The sequence below is a fragment of the Jaculus jaculus genome, chromosome 8 (assembly GCF_020740685.1).
Source record: "Jaculus jaculus isolate mJacJac1 chromosome 8, mJacJac1.mat.Y.cur, whole genome shotgun sequence".
Taxonomy (NCBI): Eukaryota; Metazoa; Chordata; class Mammalia; order Rodentia; family Dipodidae; genus Jaculus; species Jaculus jaculus.
In genome coordinates this window covers 103,406,686-103,425,305 of record NC_059109.1, presented here as the reverse complement: position 1 = coordinate 103,425,305, position 18,620 = coordinate 103,406,686, and the positions used below count along the sequence as shown (strand labels likewise).

The 18,620-nt window shown below is 37.2% G+C and overlaps 1 protein-coding gene across 3 annotated transcripts in view; it reads right to left on the bottom strand.

Moving 5' to 3' along the window:
• Positions 1 to 18,620, bottom strand: part of Xrn2 (5'-3' exoribonuclease 2) — a 78,395-nt gene that overhangs the window by 22,181 nt on the left and 37,594 nt on the right. For all 3 annotated transcript variants that reach the window (XM_004668740.2, XM_045156923.1, XM_045156925.1), the window contains 8 exons: positions 18,301 to 18,436; positions 16,754 to 16,861; positions 16,568 to 16,657; positions 15,878 to 15,950; positions 11,961 to 12,044; positions 10,857 to 10,954; positions 10,322 to 10,401; positions 8,733 to 8,789 (listed from right to left, as the gene is read on the bottom strand). In XM_004668740.2, the coding sequence (XP_004668797.1) occupies positions 8,733 to 8,789; positions 10,322 to 10,401; positions 10,857 to 10,954; positions 11,961 to 12,044; positions 15,878 to 15,950; positions 16,568 to 16,657; positions 16,754 to 16,861; positions 18,301 to 18,436 (726 nt within the window). The remainder of the gene's footprint in view (positions 1 to 8,732; positions 8,790 to 10,321; positions 10,402 to 10,856; positions 10,955 to 11,960; positions 12,045 to 15,877; positions 15,951 to 16,567; positions 16,658 to 16,753; positions 16,862 to 18,300; positions 18,437 to 18,620) is intronic.

Below are 18,620 nucleotides of genomic sequence, written 5' to 3'. Positions count from 1 at the left end.
AACAAATCTTTCTTCCCTTGATACTGTTTCTACTATTCCAAACACTTGGTCACAACGCTAAGGAAGGGTAAATAATACAACGCCTCATCAACAAACTGAAGAGAAGAACCATATGACCATCACAACAGACACAGAAAAGTATTCAATAAAATCCAAATTTCCTTTATGGTAAAAAAAAAAAAAAAAAAGTACATCAACATTAACAAAAAGCTAAATGTGAAAAATCACAAAAAATACAATGTTAGAAGGGGAAAACCTGAAAGCATTTCCACTAAGATACAGAATAAAATAAAGGTCCACGTAAATCATTCTTATTCAACATAATTTTTCCAGAGTTATTTAGGCAGGACAAAGAAATAGAGGATACCCAAAGTGGAAAAGAAGTCAAGTTACCCTCTGTTTACAGACCATGTGATCTTGCAGACAAAAATCCCTGAAGACACTATCAGAAAATCTACTGTAACTAATAAATTTAATAAAGTTGCAAGATTAAAAAAAAATCAAACTATGAGAAAACAGTAAGTAGCATTTTTTTTTCACTAATGATGAACTTTCCACATATTATTGCTACTCTCAGCTTTAATCACAGCTTGTCTTTACATTGGCCGGTGTTACCTACAGAGACTCATAACTGATCGAAGTGTTGAGAATAAGTGACTATTGAAAGCTCATCCCTAAATGAAGCATCTCTATCACCCCCTACAAGGCTCTGGGAACAATGCTGAAGATGGAGCAGAAAGGAAAGACCTTGGAGGAGGAAGCTGAGTATTGTCCCTCAGGTATGATGTGGTCTTTACACTGAACTCACAGCAGTTGTTACTACCTTTATAAGACTTGCACCAAGATTGGGCCTGGAAACATTCCATCATGGATTGGGGAGGAGCTCATAAAGCGGCCGGCCCCATTCCTCCCTGAAAAGCTGTGGGACAGTCATTCTTTTCACTAGTGTAGAATCTAATAAGTTGCCCACAATTCTGTAAATAGCCCCATACCCATGCTTTTGTGAGTAATGCAAATTAAACTTACTGGTACACAAAGTAACAACACGGGAATAGGAATAGGAAAGGAATTAGGATTAGCCAGGAAGAGGATGGGGACTATCAGCAGGAGTGGAAGGGTAACAGAAGAAGGTAAAGCACAATGAGTATGACAAAAATATTTCATATGTAGGAAATTTTCATAATAAAACTGTTATGAATAATATATGCTAATAAAATTCATCTTAACTTTCTGAATGGCACTCTAGTCACTCGAGAAATAAGGCCCATAATCAACAAATGGAACCTCATAAAATTTTTTTAAAAAGATTACTGAGCAGAGTCAGCCTACAAACTGGGTAAATATTAACATCTATATATGTGACAGGTTAGTATCTATAATAATATAAAGAACTCAAAATTGGTCATGGGACCTGGCTCAGTGGTAAAAGGTGCTTAGTTGCAAAGCCTGCCTGCCTAAGTTTGATTCCTCAGTACCCACGTAAAGCCAGATGCACAAAGTGGCACATGCCTCTGCAGTTTGTTTCCAGAGGCAAGAGGCCCTGGTGTACCCATACTCACATATTCATATTCATTCTCATTCTCTCTCTCTCTCTCTCCTTGTCATAGATAAAAAGATGGAGGAGGGTAGAAGGATTAAAACTGCTTTGAGATCCCATCTCCCTCAGGTCACAATGGTCATTATCAAGTAAATAAGTATCAAATGCTAGCAAATGTTTGGATAAAGAGGAACCCTTATCCACTGTTGGTAGGAATGCAAACTGGTGTAGCCATTATGGAAATCAGTATGGAAGTTTGTTTAAAAAACTAAAAAACAGGGCTGGAGGGATGCTTAGCGGTTAGGGTGTTTGCCCACAAAGCCAAAGGACCCAGGCTTGATTCCCCAGGACCCATGTAAAGCCAGATGCACAAAGTGGCACATGCACATGGAGTTTATTTGCAGTGGCTACAGGCTTTTGGCATGCCCTTTATTCCTCTCTCCCTCCTTGCAAATAAATAAATTAAAACTAAAAATAGAATAAAATAAAATAAAAACTAACATTATTCTGCTATAGCACTCTACACAGAATATTCAAAAGATTCTATTACAGGGACACTTGCTCATTCAAGATACCCATCAACTGATGAATGGACAATGAAATTCTGGTACATCCTAAACAATGGAGTTTTATTCAGCTATAAAGAAAAATGAAATTATAAAGCTCACAGGAAAATGGATGGACCTAGAAAGTATTATCCTGAGGTAACTCAGGCACAGAAAGATAAACACCACAAATTTTCTCTTATAGGTAGAACCTGTAAGAAATCCCATAAACTTTGAATTTTTAGACATGTATGTAAGTTAGAGAGTCAACAGAGGCCAGGAAGATAGAGAGGGGTCATGTGAGGAGAGGAAGGAAAGTGAGGCTGTAAGGAGAATGCAAACTAGATTGGGGATGGAAAGGTTTATGTGGAGATAGGAATGGGGAGGAGAGAAGAGTGGAAGAAGGGGGGATTAACCAAAAATAAAGACATATGAAAATGCGATACAGAAACCTACTTCTTTGTCAACTAATTAAAAAAAATCTGATCTGCATTATTTTATGTGGATGTTAACCGCTGCTTCCAGAAACCATAGGTTATTATAGGAAAATCCCAGTGCTGGGGGTAGGATACCTCCCAGTGACTGGTTTTCAAGGAGACCAGAGGCCCCAAAACAATTCAGGTTATTGTCAGTGCTCTTGATTGCCACCAGAACTAGATGGTGAGATCCTATTACTGAAGACTCTACTTGCTTCATTTGTAGGAAAAATGAGAAGTCAAGCTGGAAATGAGCTAGAAGGTTCTTCTTCGCTGGCTTGCTATTATAATGCCAGAAGGAAGGTACTATATAAGTTGCTGAGGGAGACAAGTCATCAACAGTCCTACACAGCAGTGAAACCTGCAGGCTACATAACTAACCAGCTTAGAAAGATATGCCCAATGGTACAAGTGGTATGACTATTATAGGGGTGCTCTCTGATTTGATTTGAGGTCTGCTCCACAAGAAGGAATTCATTCCTGTTACTAAATCTAATCAAAAGCCCATAGCTAGGGAGATCACAGGCTATAGAAAGGAAGCTACTATTGTTTATTGGTTAAATGGATATAATATTTGTTTATGCCCATAGATCAGTGCTACTCTCACCTTTATTTAGAGAAGCTTCTTTTTGGAGTTGTCAGTAACAATCAGGGAGGTTCAAACTCTGCAAACTACTGAGAATAAGTGACTGTTGAAGGGTCAGTGCTAAATGAGACATCGCTATCATGACCTTTGCACAACACTGCATAAGAGGGGATGGAAAGAACATTAGGGCCTAAGGATGGGGACATGTGCTATGGAATCCAGTCTACCAGACCTAATGTGGTCTTTGAATTCATGATTTCATAGCAACTGTTGCTATCTGTATGATATTGGGGCCCATCAATATTCTCATCATGGATGGTAGAGGATGGGGAGAAAAGTTATTAAAGTAGAGGAGGGACTAGTTAGAAGATTCAACAGGAGGAATAAGAGAAAGTAATGGGTGGAGCTTATCATCAAAATACATTAGATGCTTATGTGAAATTGTCAATAAAAAGCTTAAAATTTTTTAAAAATAACCAAAAAAATACACCTTATTTGCCAGGTATGATGGCCCATACCTATAATACTAGCACTTGGGGGTGGCTGAGGCAAGGGACTTCCTTGAGTTTGAAGCCAGCTAGGGCTACCTACATAACATCGAAGTTTAAAAATGAGAGGAAAGAAAAAAAGGGGGGTGGGGGGAGAAAGACCTTTTTCAATGGTTACCTTAGAAAACAGATTTTTATTTTTTATTATATCCTTCAGTGATATATACCTCCGCTCTCCTACTGCTTTACAGAGGAATAGCTGACAAACAGATATACATGCATTCTGTGAAACAATTACCATAATCATTCAGTCCATTTATCATCACACATTGTCTCCATTTTCCTTTGGTGACATTTTGCCTTTTCCCTTTATTTTACAATGTTCATTTACTATTAAATATTCATGTTTATAAATTCATATTTTTTAAGGGGAGCAAAGACATGGTCCTGTTCCTAAGACCAAAGGCTCAATTTAACTAAAGTAGGCCTTTTTACTTAAATTTTTAAACAAAATTGTTTTTAAAAAATTCAATTTTCCATGCTCATTCTCTGAAAAGAAAAAAATTCAAGCTAATAGGAAAAGACATCTCTCTAAGGTTCCTCTCATAACCACACTTGACACAGTAATCTTAATATAGTATATACCATTCAGAGAGGAATATTTAAAGATAAATTTGGCATTCTCATTGAAGGGACTATTTATAATCTCAAAGACTAAACAACTCTCCTTGGATCCTTAAGAACATAAAGAGACAGACCCTCTTCTAAAATAATTGAAGCCTCTACTGGTGAAAGACTTAGAATTTTAATTTGTTCCTTAAAAAGTGTATGTAGATTAATGTGGCAATATCAGCCATGACTCAAACAAACTTCCTAAAACAGAACCTACTAGGCAAAGACTCAAAGGGTAACTCTTTATATGGATTCAAACTGTCCAAGTCCCTTCAATTTTTCAGATTTAAATTTAAATTCTTTTGGTGGAGGACTAAAGGGTAACATGATACAGTTTGCCTACCACAATCTCCATGATCAAAAACATAATGGAGTTATGGGGAGTTTATCAGGAAGAGGCAGACCCTTGGAGAAGTCTCAAGAAGGGACAAGTCATTAATGTAACTAGGGTGTAGCTCAGAAGCAGAGTGCTTGACGCAAAGCCTTAATACCCAGCAACACCCTCCCAATCCCTGCCTATGGAGTCAACAGGCTGCCTAGCCTAGGTCAGAGTCATGTTGATATTTAACTATTTCATCTAACTGTGCACCAGAGAAGTATTTGTTTTCTTTTTTGCAAACCCAGGTGAAACAGTGGTGACTCATCCAGCATTAGCTTCCCCCAACTAGTCAGCTTCCCCAAGAACAGTAAAACGGGTTCCTTCCTTGACAAGTAACCACCCTGTCATTTTAATCATCTCAAAAACTGACAAGAGATATATGAAAACAACCATGATTGAAGATAAGGAAACTGAATACTGTTTTAATCTGTACTCATGGTCAGAAGAAAATACTGAAGCAAAGTTCTTTTCATAGATATTATTTTAAGTAATACTATTACTTGAGGATGCTAACGTACATCTGAAAGCAAGGAGAAAACTCCAAATACCAAGCTTCATTTTTACTCAACCTTTCCCTAGTACATTCCATGATTAATGCTAAATCAACAAGCCAATACAAACTTTCTTGCAGGGAAATTATTACGCACATGCTGAACATGTACAACACAAAGAATGTACAGAATTGTGGCACTCTATAAGGAGAGGTAGACCAGTTCAATGTCTTACATAGGATACATGTGGTAGAAGTTGATCCCACCCAAGTGTCTTCTGCCATCAAGTCTACTGCTGCTCAAGTATACTGTACTTCTGTTAGACTTTTGTTCTGCCTGCCAACCATGAGCTTCACAAATGTCACAGTAATGGTTACATTTAAAATTCATCCACACACACATTTACATGGATAAACTCCAAACTTCCTCAAGAGATAAGATATTTTATGCCATGTCTGGTTTATCCAAAGGTGATCAGAAAGTTTGAGAAATGCCTCAAAAAAAAAAAAAAAAATCCCAGAAGATTGTAGTAAATACTGGTTTCAACACAATGCACTGAGTTCTCATATGAGTTCAGACCTATGCTAGGTGCTACAACAGAAAAAAGGAACGTAACAATGCTACTGCAGATAAATCATATATGAAAAATACACAAGTTATACCCTATCTTTTAAAAGGAAACAAACCAAAAAGAGGGGGGAGAATGAGGGATAGGCAGGCATACAAAAGAATGGAAATGCTCAAAGAATGAGAGAAAAGCATAAAAGTCAAAGGGATGTGGAAAGGACGAGCATAGATGGCAAGAGGTAACCTTGAAAAACTGGATGTTCAAGTACAAGCCTATAGCTATAACAGACTTAGAAACCCAACGTGTGAATGTATGTGTGCACCTATCCCTCCAAGATAACAGAAAATTGTGCTGATGTACTGAGTAGATAACTTTTCTGGAATTTTATTATCATTGGTAGGATGGTTTATATATTTAACATTTTTTTTTAAATTTATTTATTTATTTATTTGAGAGCGACAGACACAGACAGAAAGACAGATAGAGGGAGAGAGAGAGAATGGGCGCGCCAGGGCTTCCAGCCTCTGCAAACGAACTCCAGACGCGTGTGCCCCCTTGTACATCTGGCTAACGTGGGACCTGGGGAACCGAGCCTCGAACCAGGGTCCTTAGGCTTCACAGGCAAGCACTTAACCGCTAAGCCATCTCTCCAGCCCGGTTTATATATTTAAAGTTAACAAAGATTATTAGAAAAAAAATACTATGTGTAAGCAAACTGTAATGGCGGCAGAAAACCAGAATGAACACAATTAATGAAGACAGCTCTGTTCTTTTCAAAGTTAAGCTATCATATAATATGCTGAATGAGTTGTGAAAAGAAAATTTAAAGAAATAAAGAAGTGACATTCCAGGTCCCAGCTGAATGTATGCTAAGTCTTTTTTTTGTTTTGTTTTATTTTGTTTTTCGAGGTAGGGTCTCACTCTGGTCCAGGCTGACCTGGAATTAACTCTGTAGTCTCAGGGTGGCCTTGAACTCACAACGATCCTCCTACCTCTGCCTCCCGAGTGCTGTGATTAAAGGTGTACACCACCACACCCGGCTTATGCTAAGTCCTTGTATGAACATGAGGCATTTCGATGACTTGTTTAACAATACACTCTCCCAATACTACCAATAAGACCAAATGTGATGGGAATGACACATCCAAAGTCAACCTGAAGAAACAACTAGTTAACTATGGCATGCTGGATGCATCAGATGGAGATGAGGGCTGATAACTAACACTGGAGACATATTTTTAGATATTTATAAAGCAAAATTAACACTGGGATCCAACATACACATACCTCCCGCCCCCCCCCCCCCACATACAGAGCAGTAAAGTGGGAATAGATCTTGGCCTCAACACCACCCTTCAGAGAAAATTATTTCATAAGACAAAAGTTAACCTTAGACTTTCACAAAATTTTAAGAAATTTAAAAAATGAATTCTAAGGGCTAGAGGAGATGGCTTAGCAGTTCAGGTGCTTGCCTGCAAAGCTAGGGGACCTGGGTTCAAGTGTCAGTACCCACATAAAGTCAGATGCACAAAGTGGTGCATGTCTCTGGAGGGCCTGCCATGCCCCTTCTCTCTGTCCCTCTTCTATCTCTCTGCTTGCAAATAAATAAATGAAAAAATAAAAAATAAATTTTTTATATGAATTTTAAGTTTGAAGTTCATTTTCAATATCTGAATTTCACCTAGGTCTTGGATTTGTTTTACAAAATACACACAGAAAACTCATTACACATGAAACTTTACAGGCTCCTTCACACCCAAAGTGACAAACAAGCAACATCATTATCACCCAAGTAAAGCTTCAAGGCTTGTCACTGATTTTACAACTTTCCTTTGGATAAACCTCTCTATCCTAATTAGAAACTTAAGTAGAATTAACTATTTCTAGAGGGTTTGGCAGTAATACCCTTGATATATGCAAAAAAAGCAAAAAATATACAAAAATGTCACAATCCAAAAAAGCTAGTACAATTAACTGGCCTGAAGCACCACTAAGAGCCAGAGATCTCATGGGTGGATATAGTGTCCACAATGAATATATCACAGGTCAGACTATTTGTGATGGGGGCTTATGAATATGGCCGTAAAGTCTTTTCTTTACTAAACAAAAAAAGCACAAAGATAAAAGGGGAAATTTTTGTATAAAGGTAAACAATAAAAAGTAAAAAAAAAAAACAACAAAACGTGTAAAATAAAGACTATATACAATGACCTTTAGGTAAATCCAAAATCCATTAAAGATAGGAAGCAAACTCATATCTGACAATAAGAAATCTAAGATAAGTCTAAACTATTTCCTGAGAGTGAGAAATCATAAAAATGGCTCAGAAAAGAAGACTCTAGATGAGCAGTTGTTTACCAAATTCTTGAATACCTGAGATGTGATTGCTTTAGTCTTGCCTAAACACTGGAAATAAAAAAGACAACGTAGACTCCGGCATCAAGATTTACATCATACAAATAGTGTGCTGGTTTTCATTTACAAAGTTACGTTATACTTTCACATTTTTATGTATCATGATGCTGACAACTACTTAAGGAAGCAAGGGATAAGTAAGTTCCCAGCCAACCTTAACTAAAACATTATATAATATTTTAAATTCTGCAGGGCCACAATAATTAAAATACTATGTTAGAAAACAGTGAAGTAGTGGGAGCCACTGGGGCATAAAGGCCAGTCTGCTCTTGTACAGCACAGTCCCACAAACCCCTACTCTTTACCTCCCACTTTCCTAATCCTGGAAGAATTAGAGGTTGTTAGGGGAAACCAGAAAACAGATAAGTATGCTTGTTAAATCAGTAACCTTAACAATACACTTAATTTAAAGTCAAGAGGCTCTGCTCTGAGGTTTCCAGCACAGGGACTCTCAATCTAAAAGCATTGGTGGATTAACAGCTGCCACTTCCTTATAAATCAGAGATCTGTTAAAATTCATTTCTAAGTTTGGAGCTGTGTCCTGAGTGAATGCTATGAATTTTGGAAAAACTTACCTGACTGCGGTGTTCTGTGTCAGGTCCCGTAACATGGGCACAGGAGAACATACTGTTCTAAAGGGAAATGAGAGGAACCACCGGTGTGTATATTATAACTGTAGACAACTGGGAGATTTTGTTGTATTTGTTAGGCTTTTGAAACAAGAACTCATTAAAATGCACTAACAAAAACAGCATGGTTATTATCTTATAAACAGGAAATAATTATGGTCAAAAAGACTTACAATTTTAAGTCTGTAAAACATAAAGACAGAACCCCTCCCAACCCAAGAGGGGCAGAAATACATCAACTAAGTCAATTTTTGTATGTGTGTGTGTGCATGTTAATGTATGTGTTTGCGCGCAGAGGCCAGTGATCAAAGTCAGGTGTCTTTCCATCTTATTTTTTTTGAGAAAGGCTATCTTCCACTGAAGGTAGAGCTCACTGATTAGACTGGACTTAATGGCCAACAGGCCCTGTCACTACCTCCCGGTTGCTGGGATTACAGGGTATGTGCCATGCCCAGCTTTTCCATGGGGGCTAGTGATCCTTATTAGGGTCCTACTGCTTTCATGGTAAGCACTCTATTGATGACTCATCTTCCTAGGTCTTAATCACCAGATATTTAACCTCATCAGTATCAAAAAAATGCAACTATAAATTACACAACAAACACTATTGAGATTGACAAAAATGAAGGTTGTAACAATGTCTTAAAGATCAGAATACAGAGAGAGCTTCACAATCTCTCTCAAAGAGCCACTGGGTTTAAAACATAGTGAAGCGCTTGAAAATCCACCCAGTGTTTATCTAGAGAAGATGGAGACACATATTTTACAATGAGCAAGTCACCTCTTGAATATACCCAGTGCAGCTCTTTGAAAACTGCGGTCTCAGATCCCTTTTCTACACTCTTGAAAATAAGGAAGGATCTCAAAGAACATTTGTTTATGCTAGCTATATCTATCAGTATTTGCCTACTAAAAAATAAAACTAAGGAGCGGACGTGGTGGCATGTGCCTGCAATCTCAGCACTCAAGAGGCAGAGGTAGGAGGACTGTCAGGAGTTCGAGGCCACCCTGAGACTACATAGTGACTTCCAGGTCAGTCTAAGCTAGAGTGAGAGCCTACCTAAAACAAACAAACAATCAAAAAACTAAGGTATTTAAAAATACTAAGTTACCATAAATATCATTTTAATGAAAAATACTATATATTATAAAGCAAAACAAGAATAAAAAGTGAGTTATGGTTACATTTTTGAAAACCTGGCCTACAATCTCATAACTATATTCTTTTTTCTGTTCCTCATACCTTCAGCCTTTGAAATCTCCAATGTACACTCAAGAAACAGTGACAAATACCAAAACAACTATGATCATATAGGTGCCCTGACAATTCCAGGGAACTCAAATCCATTTATAAGGTAGCACAGCTACTACCTGTTGAAGAGCTAGGACTTGATTACAAGTCATTTTTAGTCTAGCAGAGTTTTAGTTTAAATAAAATGTTCCTACTAGTATTAGAAAATGAACCAGCAGACAACAAGGGAAAACTAACAACAGCTCCTTACAGTTGTGTTAACAACACAAGAGTGGATACTTACTGGTCCGGAAGAATGGCTTCTTCATCCAAAGAAAACTTTCCTTGAATCCCATGACACAGTTCAGGTGGCACATCAACTGGCTGGGGTGGAAAAATAAATTCACAATTACATAACCAAATGAGTGGAATACTAAGATTCACTAAATTCAGGAAAAAAAAAAATTCTAGGAGCCAAAAGGTACAAATTACCCAAGGATCTATTAAGCAAATGAATGAATGCATAAACAAAAGATGACACATACTTATTAATGGATAGTCAGTGGAAAAAGAGAGTAAAGTTTTGGTACATGTTACAACAGAAAAGGAGCCTCAAAAAATGTATTAAATAAGTCAGACACTAAGGATCAAATATTGTTGAATTTTAGTTATATGAGTACCAAGAATAAGCAGATCCTTAGACACAAAAGGTTCTGGAGATATATACTGTAAAACCATGAGTACATTTAATATCACAGACTTTTATACTTAAAGAGGTTACAGGGAAATTTCCTGTTATATCTATTTTATTAATTTATTAAGTAATTGTATTGCAATACCTCTGTAGAACCTGTCTGGTACAGCTCTAAAATGAAGTCATGGAGTGGGTGAAGTTTCCCCACAAACAAAACATCACATCCAAGGCTGTTTCTTCTGTCTAAGAAAATAAGAAAAAAGAGTAAGATCACATATGAAACAATGACATTTCTAAAACTCAATTTTTATGAGTCTACAGTAAAGCAAAACACCTGCATTTTCAAAACATAACTTCCTTCAACATAGTTTATGAAAAATACTTTTATACACCTAAATGTGTGATATGCCTCTAAGGAATAAATTAAACAGCACTCTTATAAAGAACTTTCAAAAATCATTAACTGTATGAAGCATTACAGAAACATGCTTGAATATATTTCAAGATAAAAGGCAAGTCTTTCTTAATTAAAGTAGTCCATTTCTTGTTTAAGAAACACATAAACATTCTATGAGGAAATAAAAACACACTGAATCACCTGATAACATAGATTAATCTTAAAATAGTTGATAAAAAGGGTATTGATTAAAAACTGGTTACAATGTCATTAAATAAAAATTTCAACAGAGGTCAGCATTCCAATTTCCCTGTGAATGATGGGTACATTTTTGAAAATCTGAAAATAAGATAGTCTACTGCTCAACAATGCTATGATTATAGACATGTGCCACATTTTGTGTGTCTTTTTTCTTTAGTTATTTGCAAGCAGAAGAGACAGAGAAAGCAAGCACAAGAACAGGTGTACGAGGGTCTCCTACCACTGTAAATGAACTACAGATACATGTACCACCCTATGTCTCTGGCTCTACACGAGTACTGAGGAAATGAACGTGAGACAGCAGGCCTTGCAAGCATCTTTAATAGCTGAACCATCTTGCCTGCCCCAACGCTTTTTTTTTTTTTTAAAGAAATTTAGTAAACACTTTGGAGTTAAAATTTTTCATTATGTACTCTTCAATTTAGATGCAATATAGTAAGAAGCAAAGCTAACATGTGTTCTAAAGAAGTCAGTCAGTAATTTCTGCTTCTTTATGGGAAATTTGACAAATGGAAAAATGTCTGATTTGACATAGAAATATATCTTTGTTGCACAAATTTAGCATTGACCAAGTGACAGTGTGATTCATACTCTCTTCTGGAGTAAGGTCTGGATACACCTCTTCTAGGGCAGCTCTCAGCCTTCGCTCATCCACGAATGGCAACAGGGCAACACCTGGGAAAACCAACAGACCTCACTGTTAGGATCACCTAGTTACCACTGGTGCAAATGAGTATTTCTAATAAAGGATCTCTGTTGATATAAAGACCTTTTGGAGTTGAACACTATTTTGTCATACAGCCAAGCCAATATGCAAATACTATGTATGTGGTGGTAGATGAAAAAAACTCTGATATTTTCATACTTAAAATGGCTCATGAAAAATACAATTTTCTAAGTCTGTGTTGATGCAATTATTTTAGTTTTTGCAAGTGTATGGGTGTATGCAGTGTGTATGTTTGTAGGCATGTGGGTACACACTTGTGCTGGTGTGCACACATGTATTTGTGAACGTGTAGAGGCTAGAGGCTCATGTTGGGTGTCTTTCTTAATTACTCTCTATTTATTTGAGGTGGGGGTAGTGGTTTGATTCAGGTGTCACTCATAAACTTAGGTACTGGGAATGTAAGGTTCTCAGCTGATGCAGATTTGGGAATTAAAGCCTCCTGGAGGGCAGTGTATTGTTGGAGGCAGGGTTAGGGATTTTATAGCCAGTTTCCCTTGCCAGTGTTTGGCACAGCTTCCTGTTTCAGTTGTCCCCCTGATGTTGGGAAGGGGGTGATGTCCACCCTCTGTTCATGCCATTGTTTTCCTCTGCCACGATGGAGTTTCCCCTCAAGTCTGTAAGCTAAAATAAACCTTTTTCCCCCACAAGTTGCTCTTGGTCAGGTGACTTCTGCCAGCAATGCAAACCTGACTGCAACATAGGGTCTCTAACTTAAACCCACAGCTTGCCCATCTGACTAGTCTCATTTGCCACCTTGCCCTGTGGATGGGTTACCATCTCTACCTCCAAAATACTGGGATTACATGTGTGCCACCATGACTACCTGCATTTACATGGGAACTCAGGATCAAAACTCAGGTACTCACATCTGCATTGTAAGCACCTTATCCACTAAGCCGTCTCCCCAACCCCAACATGGTGACACAATTTTTAAATGAATAAGCAGGCCACCTTCAATCTATAGTCTCACTTTATACACAATGTGATTTTGATCAAATTACTTAATTTTTCTGTTCATATATACAGAAGTAAAAGCAATTATGCCATATACTCACTATACATACACACATGGCAAATTTTACAAATAATATGCTGCTAAATTACATGTAATGCTGAGAACTATAAACAATCAAAAATGTTAACTGAAGCCGGGCATGGTGGCACACGCCTTTAATCCCAGCACCCAGGAGGCAGAGGTACGAGGATTGTCATGAATTTAAGGCCACCCTGAGACTACACAGTGAATTCCAGGTCAGCTTGGGCCAGGGTGAGACCCTACCTCAAAAACCAAAAATAAAAAATTAATAAATAAATAAAATAAAAATGTTAATTGATGAGTGTATAATGAAAATGTGGCACATTTACACAATGGAGTTCTAGTCAGCAGTGAAGAAAAATGAAGTTATGAAATTTGCAGGAAAATGGATAGATCTGGAAAGAATTATACTAAGTGAGGTAACCCAGGCCCAGAAAGCCAAATGTCACATGTTCTCTCTCATATGTGGATCCTAGCTACAAATTATTGGATTTCTATGTAAGTAGGACTAAAACTCAGTAGCAGATGCCAGAAAGCTAGAAAGGAGACAAAAAGGGTATGGGCGGGGGGGGGAGGGGACGACTTAATAGGATGGTATTGTATATATGTATCTGGCCAATGTGAGTCCTGGGGAAACAAGCCTCGAACCAGGGTCCTTAGGCTTCACAGGCCAGCGCCCAACTGCTAGGCCATCTCTCCAGCCCTCAAAAATTTTTATATACTATGGCGCCTAGGTGAAAATATTAGTAAATAAAATATAAAAATTCTAAAGCTTGAAATTTAAACTTATCCTAAATTGTATATAAATTCTCAAGGGACCCTGTGGTGATTGACTTAATCTGGATTTGGAATCACCTATGAGACAAACCTTTGGGCATGTCACTGAGGGCATTTCCAGAGATATAACTGAAGAGAAGAGACCCACCCTGAATGTGAGCAGCACTGCCCTACGGGCTGGGACACTGGAACTGAATAAAAAGAAAAAGGCTAGTTGACTAGCATTCACCTTTTTCTGTGGGTACAAAGTGATAAGCCACACCTCAGACTCTTGCTGCCATGCCTTCCCCTCCATGATAACCTGTATCCACTCAAAGCACAAGCCAACACGAACCTTTCCTTTAAAAAAAATTTTTTTTTAAATTTTATGTGAGGTAGGGTCTTGCTGTAATCCAGGCTGACCTGGAATTCACTCTGCAGTCTCGGGGTGGCTTTGAACTCATGGCGATCTTCCTGCCTCTGCCTCCCAAGGGCTGGGATTAATGGTGTGTACCACCATGCCCAGTGAACCTTTCCTTTTTAAAGTTGCTGTTGTCGGCGGATTTGTCACAGCAATAAGTAACTAATGCAGACCCCCAAATAGACAACACAGTCTTGAACAGGGAGAGTTAGGAGACAGAATTTCTGACTTAATTATTATAAGTGATTAGAACAGTATAGTACTGGTATAAGGACACACACAAAGGCCTACAGAGACCAGAGACTATAAATAAATGCTATATATGCAGACAACTGATTTGCAACAAAGAGTACCAAGACCATTCAGTCTTTTACCTATCAGGGGGAAAAAAAAAAAAAAAAAGAATTCAGTCATACTGGTTGACCTGAGAGTCCAGATTCTCTGTGCCCCAAGTAGTAAAGTTACTCTCAGCTTTTTACATGGGTGCTTGGAATCAAACTTGGGTCCTCATGCTTACATGGCAAGCACTCTTACCAAATGAACCATTTCCTCTGTCCCATGTGTTATATTCAATTACCAGCATGTGTTAAGTGGTGACTAGCACTTTAAATTTAGTACTTATATTAAATGTTTTTCTATGCTTTCTTAAATGGCCTTTTCTACAAAATTCACTAAAAGGAGGAATTTTAAAATACAATAATGGGGCAGAGGTAGGAGGATCACTGTGAGTTCGGGGCCACCCTGAGACTACATAGTGAATTCCAGGTCAGCCTGAGCTAGAGTGACACCTTACCTCGAAAAACCAAAAAAACAAACAATAACAACAACAAAAAATACAATAATGATCAAAGCTCAGTGTTTTTATTTTCTAATACATTTTTTAAAAAATTTTTATTACCATTTTCCATGATTACAATACAAAATATATCCCATGGTAATTCCCTCCCTCCCCACCCCCACACTTTCCCATTTGAAATTCCATTCTCCATCATATTGCCTCCCCATTACAATCTCTAATACATTTTTTGAAGTTTCCATAGAGTATGATGCCACACAACCATGAGGAATTAAACTTGGGCCTGCAGTCTTTGCAAGCAAATGCCTTTAACCACAAAACCACCTCCCCAGCATGTTAATACCTCTGAAAGGTGAAAATGATCTACTGACTGAAAAAAGCAAGTGTCACTGATTAACCACAATGTGTAATTAATCTATTTCAGCCTGCTTACTATTTATCTGAAAGTTACTATTAAAATTACCACCACTGCTGGCATGGTGGTGCACGCATTTAATCCCAGCACTCAGGAAGCCAAGGGAGGAGGATCACAGTGCGTTTGAGGCCACCCTGAGACTACAAAGTGAATTCCAAGTCAGTCTGGGCTAGAGTGAGACCCTACCTCGGAAAAAAAAAGATAAGATATAGAGAGAGAGAGAGAGAGAGAGAGAGAGAGAGAGAGAGAGCGAGCGAGCCTACCTTGAAAAAACCAAACACAGAAAAATGCTATCAACCATTGCTGTGTATAGGCTAGACAAATACCATTAAACAATGAAAAATGTCTAAATTTTACCTTGCCACGCATACTTCTTCCCATTCAAATCAATAGCAAAATCTTCAGGGTAGAAGTCAATTATACTAGAATCCTATATCAAAGAGAACAATAAAGAATCAAAACAAAAGCTACACAGCCTTGTCACAAAAAATATTTGAAATGACTTTTGTTCAATTTATCAGGGCACAATGAGGAAGGATATTCCTCCTATGAATGTACGGTATTATTTAAGCCCAAGTACAGTAAAACACTTTCAAAATTTAGATGAAAAGAAAAAGAATTTTAAAACTGGTAATTATAGGTCACAGGCAGGCAGTGATGGTTTATTCATTCCAATAATTCTTATTTCCTGGATGGGTTTATCAATCATTTTAGTGAGCAGGGGAGGAAAAAAAAAAGCTCACAGGTAATTATTTCAGGTAGGCCAAACTTTAGAGTTCTGGATACCATCATACATAGCTGGAATAAATAAATATGAAGACCTTCAGGTAGGCCAAAAACAAATCATTTTTATTTACTGGATAAACTACTTGGAGAAAAAAAAAAGCACAGAAAAACATTTAATGAAAAAAACACATGAAAGTACTCAATTTTTTTCTATATTTCAGTCTAATAAGATGCAAAAACAATTGTGACTCATGTAATAAAATGGATGACAAAGAAGCTAGTTACTAGCACACTCAAGAGTAAACGAGTAGAGAGACTTACAGGATCACTCATAAGCTTGCGCCATGATGGAGGTAGAAAGTTACCACTTGCAGCTGGAAAAACCCCCATGAGCTGTTCCAGTGGTTTAAACTGTGAGAGGAACAAAAGAAAAAGAAAAACACCACAGCTCAATACCCCAAATTAATATCTAATCCAAAATTCTATTTTCTCAACCTGGACGCTTACCGGTTTTGTGCCCTTCTCAAAATCAGAAGGCATGTCTGCAATACCTTCAAAGTCTGAAGCAAATGGTGCATAATGGAATGGATAATACCACTTCCAAGAAGCACAACCCTATAATCATTAAAGGCAGAATAAAAGTTAATGAAAGACACACTGAAGGAGAAACAAACAAACAAAAAAAACAAAGTGAATATCAAGCATAATATTCTATTTATAAAACATGGCTTCTGATACATATTCCATATATTAATTTTTCCTTGAGTTCAAGGAATTGTTTTTTCCTGCTTCATTGCACTGGCTCCTTTACTTTGAAAGTACTACAATAATTGCTTTAATAATTAGTAACAAACAACAAACTTTGTCATTACAAATACAATTTGGTAAAGTTGCTTATCTTCAAAATAGATTTTGATATTTCTTTCCAACCTTCAATTTCCTACTATCAAATAAAACCAAGAACAGGTTTAGCTGACACTTACTGAGCAAGTAGGTAGTTGGGTACATCACTCACTAAACAAAAAAATTTTACTTCAGGGCTGGAGAGAGATGGCTTAGTGGTTAAGATGCTTGCCTGTAAGCCTAAGGACCTGGATTTGACTACCCAGTACCCACATAATCCAGATATACATGGTGGTTCATGTGTCTGGAGTCCATGTGCTGTGGCTAGAGACCCTGGTACACCCATTCTATCGGCCTGTTTCTCTTTCTCTCTCTCAAACAAATAATTTTTTAAAAAGCTTCACTTTACAATTTACTATTTTATTTTCATGGGACAACTTTCTCTTGACTATAAAAAATTTGAGTAAGCAAGCCAAAAGCAAAGCAAAAGCCAATTTTAGACTCTAGAAAGATGACTTTCTGATGTTTTGAACCTATGCCTAATAAAATATTAAGAGCAGATGTTAAACATGCAAATAGTCTATTTCACAGTCACTATCGAATGTATTATACTTTCTACTTACCACCCCCAATTTATCTATTCCCAGGCCATACCAAACCTAACTTGGTTCACTCAGTATGAAACCAGATACTGATTATAAGAAGTGTTACAATCATACTGTATATGTGAACCCAACCTCTTACCAATCTGACATCTCAATTAACAAAGGCTACAAACCAGGTCAAGTAGCATTCACTTTATGTAATATAATTTTATGAAAGATATTATCTAATTCCTCCCAAATTTTTACTGGTATGTTCTTCAGGCTTTATCCTTTGTTAGTTACTAAGTGACAATCAATCAATTACCTAATTATTTTAAAACTATACTAAAAAAAAAAAAAGCCTGCTAAACTTTAATCATCTTAAAGACCAACACAGTAACATTATTTGATTCTGAAATCCTTTAACACAACAAAAATTAGCTCTGGTTATATATTAATACCTATGGAGCTTCCAAAAATATCATTATTTATGCTGATTTTTAAACAAAAAACTTATTAAGTATGGGTTTTATTTCAGGATATTCAGTACTACATGCAATTATTCAAATCACCAGCTTTCTAAAATGATCAGCTAGAGATTTTGAGGAAAATATATTCTTTTTGTACCTGGTAATAATACCGAAGAACCCAGCAAAGTCCTTCAACATAGGACTGTACAACCTTACGTCGGAATTTCTCATCAGCTGCATCTACATCAAATTTATTCTTGTAGTATCGTTGCTTCCAACCAGCTTCCCATAACCTAAAAACCAGGAAAAGCCGGTTTATGTAGAATTGATATACCTGCAGTCACAATCTATCTCCTGATTCATAACCAAAATCAACTTATTTTTAATACCCAGGGGAAATGTGAAGGACTTGAATTAATATACCTGGAGTCACAGATTATCTACTGATTCATAACCAAAATCCACTTTTAAAAAAAT